At 41.8% G+C, this 4512-nt stretch overlaps 1 protein-coding gene across 1 annotated transcript; it reads left to right on the forward strand.

The window, feature by feature from the left end:
- Positions 1-2113: 2113 nt before the first annotated feature.
- On the forward strand, positions 2114-3693 carry rhol (rhodopsin, like). The gene has a single exon (XM_053652998.1). The coding sequence runs from the start codon at positions 2114-2116 to the stop codon at positions 3131-3133; it is 1020 nt and encodes a 339-aa protein (XP_053508973.1). The 3' UTR covers positions 3134-3693.
- Positions 3694-4512: the final 819 nt, after the last annotated feature.

Raw genomic sequence — 4512 nt, forward strand, 5'->3', positions numbered from 1 at the left:
GTCAGTGAGGTGATTCAGATGATGAGCCACAACAATGTCATCTTTTTAGTGCTATTAAAGTAATACAAAATTTCAAGGAAAATTTCAAGTCATAGAAATAAAACAATTTAAAAAAAAAAAACAACCTCTCGTACGTAAGCACACTAGTGAACTCGGCTACTGGATCGAAATGTTCTAGCAGAGCAGGATGTCATTAAAGCAGTCGATATGAACGGAGATGATTTTACGCTTTGTCGACTTTCAGTGTGCCTGTAATGCAGTGTGGTAACAGCAGAGGGCTCTTCTCAACCGCTTTCCCCCCCACGCATCCCTCAACCCTCGCCCGGAGTGCACAGTACGAGCTCTGCTGCTGCTTTCTCAGTCTTCTGATCAATAGATACACGAGAGGCTATATTTATCAGCACGCTGCTTCACAGGCACAAATATTTGACAGTCATCGATTGTGCATAAACAGCTCTCTCAGTTTGGAGACATAGAAGTTGTTTGTGTGAGAGTTTTGATGTCAGTTTGTGTAGTCTGCTGGTGGTTTTGAGATACCAGTGTGTGACAAAAAAAAAACAACAAAAAACCCGTAACATGATTGATGTGTCTGGTTTTATTTTATATATATTTTTTGTTTGTTTCAAAAGTTTTTGAGTCAGTTGAACTTAAGGTACCAAAATTCAATCAGATTTTATTTGTATAGTGCTTTTAACAATATCTCAAAGCAGCTTTACAGAAATATATAAACACAGGATAGAGATTTTAAGTGTGGGAATTTATCCCAATTGAGCGAGACGGTGGCGAGGGAAAAACTCCCTGAGATGATATGAGGGAGAAACCTTGAGACGAACCAGATTCAGAAGGGAACCCGTCCTCGTCTGGGTCACGACGGATAGTGTGAAAGTAAAAGAAAGTTCATTATGGAAGTCTGTTTGTTGAACTAGTCCACTGTTCACTAAAGGAGACCTGAGTGCAAAACTGCATGTGGTAATCGCAGTCCCAAGACCATCGCAGCAACCGTAGTCCCAGCAACCACAGCGAGAACGTCCATGTGGAATTGAGGTCCAAAATCCATTTCCATGGTTCTTCAAGCGGTACCATCCTCAGCGATCTCCAGGCTGCACTGCTTCGGGTCGTCCGCAGTGGCAGAATGTAGCCTCCAGTTGATGAGAGCTCCATCCAGAACAGGGTGGAACCTGAAAGAAACTGCCATTTATCACATTTAAAAGGGTTACGTTTCTGAAATGTAAAATTTTAATCAGTAGCTGCATATGAAAGAGAATTTTTTTGACGTTACCGCAGATTCGAGCCGAGACACGCCATGTGACGTCATCACAATGGGCATTCAGTCAAAGCCCTCTTCGATTCACGTGCGTCGAAAGTGAGTACAGCAAAAAGGTCTCATTTACCAACAAACATCACCGCAAAAGATCGCGCGAAACAATTTTGTGCAATCTCAATTTCGCCAATTCGAGTGTACGACTTTTAACCCTGCCGAAAGTACGAGAAAAATATAACGGCAAGTTAGCATTTGTGGTACAGAAGGCTAATATTGTACAAAGCAATTTATATATATATATATATATAAATAAAATAATATACACATATATACACACACATATATATATGTGTATATATATGTGTGTGTGTGTGTGTGTATATATATATATATATATATATAAATAAAATATATATATATATATATATATATATATACACACACACACACACACACATATATATATATATATACATATATATATGTGTGTATATGTGTATATTATTTTTTTTATATTTATATATATTATTTTTATATATATATACACATATATATACACATATATATATACACACACACACAAACATTCATACATTCATACACACACGTGTATACTATTATAATCGTGTAGCCTCTTAGCCTCATTGGAATAGACAGTTTATATCCCACGTGACCCACAGACTGTTATGCATGCTAGAGCTCAGTAGTGGATTAGCATTAACGTAGCCCGCATCATATTCTGCTGATCAGTCACATACGCTAATCTGTCCTGTAGCATGTTTGTCTGCTATCCCTGCATACTCACTAGGAAGAAGCTACACAGGACAACTGGACTATACCTAATCGTCAGTCATGAACGGCACAGAGGGCCCCGATTTCTACATCCCCATGTCCAATGCGACTGGGGTAGTGAGGAGTCCTCACGAGTATCCGCAGTACTACCTGGCCGAGCCATGGGTGTTCTCCTTCCTCACCATCTACATGTTCTTCCTCATCATTGTCGGTTTTCCCGTCAACTTATTCACCCTCGTCGTCACGGTCCTGCACAAGAATCTGCGCACGCCAATCTACTACATCCTGGTGAACATAGTAGTGGTTGACCTTTTTGTAATCGCGGTCAGCTTTCCTTTCACGATGCACGCAGCCATGCATGGCTATTTTGTCCGCGGTCAGGTGGGATGCAATTTCGAAGGCTTCTTCGGAGGCCATGGTATCCTGACCATGTCGTGGTGCTTGGTAATCCTGGCTGTGGAGAGGTGCATGGTGTCCTTTCGACCCGGGATCGACATTCAGTCCCGCCGGCGGTTTGTCATTAAGGGCGTCGGCTTCATCTGGCTTATGGCTTTCAGCTGGTCTTTGCCTCCTCTCTTTGAGTGGTCGCGTTACATCCCTGAGGGTTTGCAGTGCTCATGCGGCGTCGATTACTACACCTTGAAGCCCGAGCTCTTCAACGAGTCCTTCATCAACTACATGTTCACCGTACACGTCATCGTCCCGTTGACCGTCATCACGGTGTGCTTTGGCCGATTACTCTGCGTCGTTAACAGTGATGCGCTCGACAAAACCGAACGAGATGCCAACTGCGTGACGGTCGTCATGACTCTGGGGTTCTTCGTCTGCTGGCTGCCTTACGTTAGCGCTGGCTGGCACATCTTCTCAAACCAAGGCAGTGCCTTTAGTCCCTTGACCATGACTCTGACCGCATTCTTCGCCAAGAGTGCAGTGGTGCACGTTCCTCTTCTTTTCATCGCCATGGACAAGCAGCTCCGTCAATGCATGTTCATCACACTATGCCAAATAAAGAACCATTTCGCAGACGACGACGGAGCCTCAAAGACCGAGTCCTCGTCCGCCTCGGTGGCTCCTGCATGAGCTACTCGTCACACTGCCTGAGCATTTCAAGATTACCAGGATTTTGTGGACACATGGGCGACTCTTTGAAGTCGGAGTTAGTTCCACACTGTTACAGCTGCCTAAAACTCCACTCGGAGACAGAACGTTATGCTCTTTTATGTATATGATCGTCGGATCTCACAGGACAGACGAGGGAGGATGTCATCTTTGACTGCAACTCGTTATGTTACAGAGGGGTTGTACCGAGTTAACCTTTTATTTATTTATTTATTTATTTATTTTTTAGGAGAAATGAAGATTAGCATATTAAAACTCTGATCTAAATGTGATCTTACAAAATAATATAGAAATGTGGATTAGTGTTGTTGTCTAGTGTATTATTGTCTTGACCCCTTGAGTCCATAATCTGTTCCCAAGGTCATTTTGCATAAGGAGATGACTCTAACCAGGACTATCGGATCAGTCTGGACCGATCTGGGACAAGAAGCTAAAATTAAAATCCCAAGCTCCTTGAAAAGATTGTTAAACTTTTGAACTATTAAGTCGTTTCTCTGAGCTTCTAGTTTAGACCCGTGTTCGGTGAGATCATTGTTGTGCTCTCTATCAGTTTCTCTTCTAACTAGTTAACCGCTTACTATACCTTAAATCTATTATTTTTTTAACAAAAAAACAAGTCAAAACAGAGCATTGGACAAGAGGTGGACAAGAGTGACCATATTTAGTACTCGGACATTTTACTGTTTGTATCGAGTCCAAATCTAGCAGTAGTTTGTTACATTGAAATAAAGTCAGTCTGTGTATCCAGCTGTGGCTTCTTTTGGGAACTATTTTCATTGCTGGATCCAAAAAAAAAATAAAAATAAATAAAAAGTTGACCATATTGCATCTGAAATATGAGTTACTCGATATTAATTTCTTGTTTATAGAACCGTTGTGTGTGTGTATATAAGAAGTATCGCTCTCAGAACCATGCTGTTGTACTGAATATCATCTCGGACATGATTACCTGCGGCCTCGTGCCTACTGCCCAATCACAGCCGTGCTATCCTAGAAAGATAATAAACTCCCGCTCCGTAACATTCGCCTGATATTCCCGATAAAATGTTTAGCTTCTGCTGTTTAAAACGACGAGATACAACCGCTGCACCTGATAAGCATTTAATCCTGTTTAATGGAGCGATCTTCTGCTGTGCATGAACTGTAGATATTCAGTGTAACTCATCGGTAATGAATTGAATACAGGTGTATAGACCCCGACACGGCTTGAAGTCGAGTGGCGGAGCGTCTTACTGCGGTCATTTTCAATCATCTGCCTCTCAAAGTCAACATTCATTTTGATAATAGTGAAGAGACCGAAACTGAACTCAAGGAATTTAAGAATAAAGGGCTGGTGATTT

This window comes from Ictalurus furcatus, chromosome 21 (genome assembly GCF_023375685.1).
Source record: "Ictalurus furcatus strain D&B chromosome 21, Billie_1.0, whole genome shotgun sequence".
Lineage (NCBI taxonomy): Eukaryota > Metazoa > Chordata > Actinopteri > Siluriformes > Ictaluridae > Ictalurus > Ictalurus furcatus.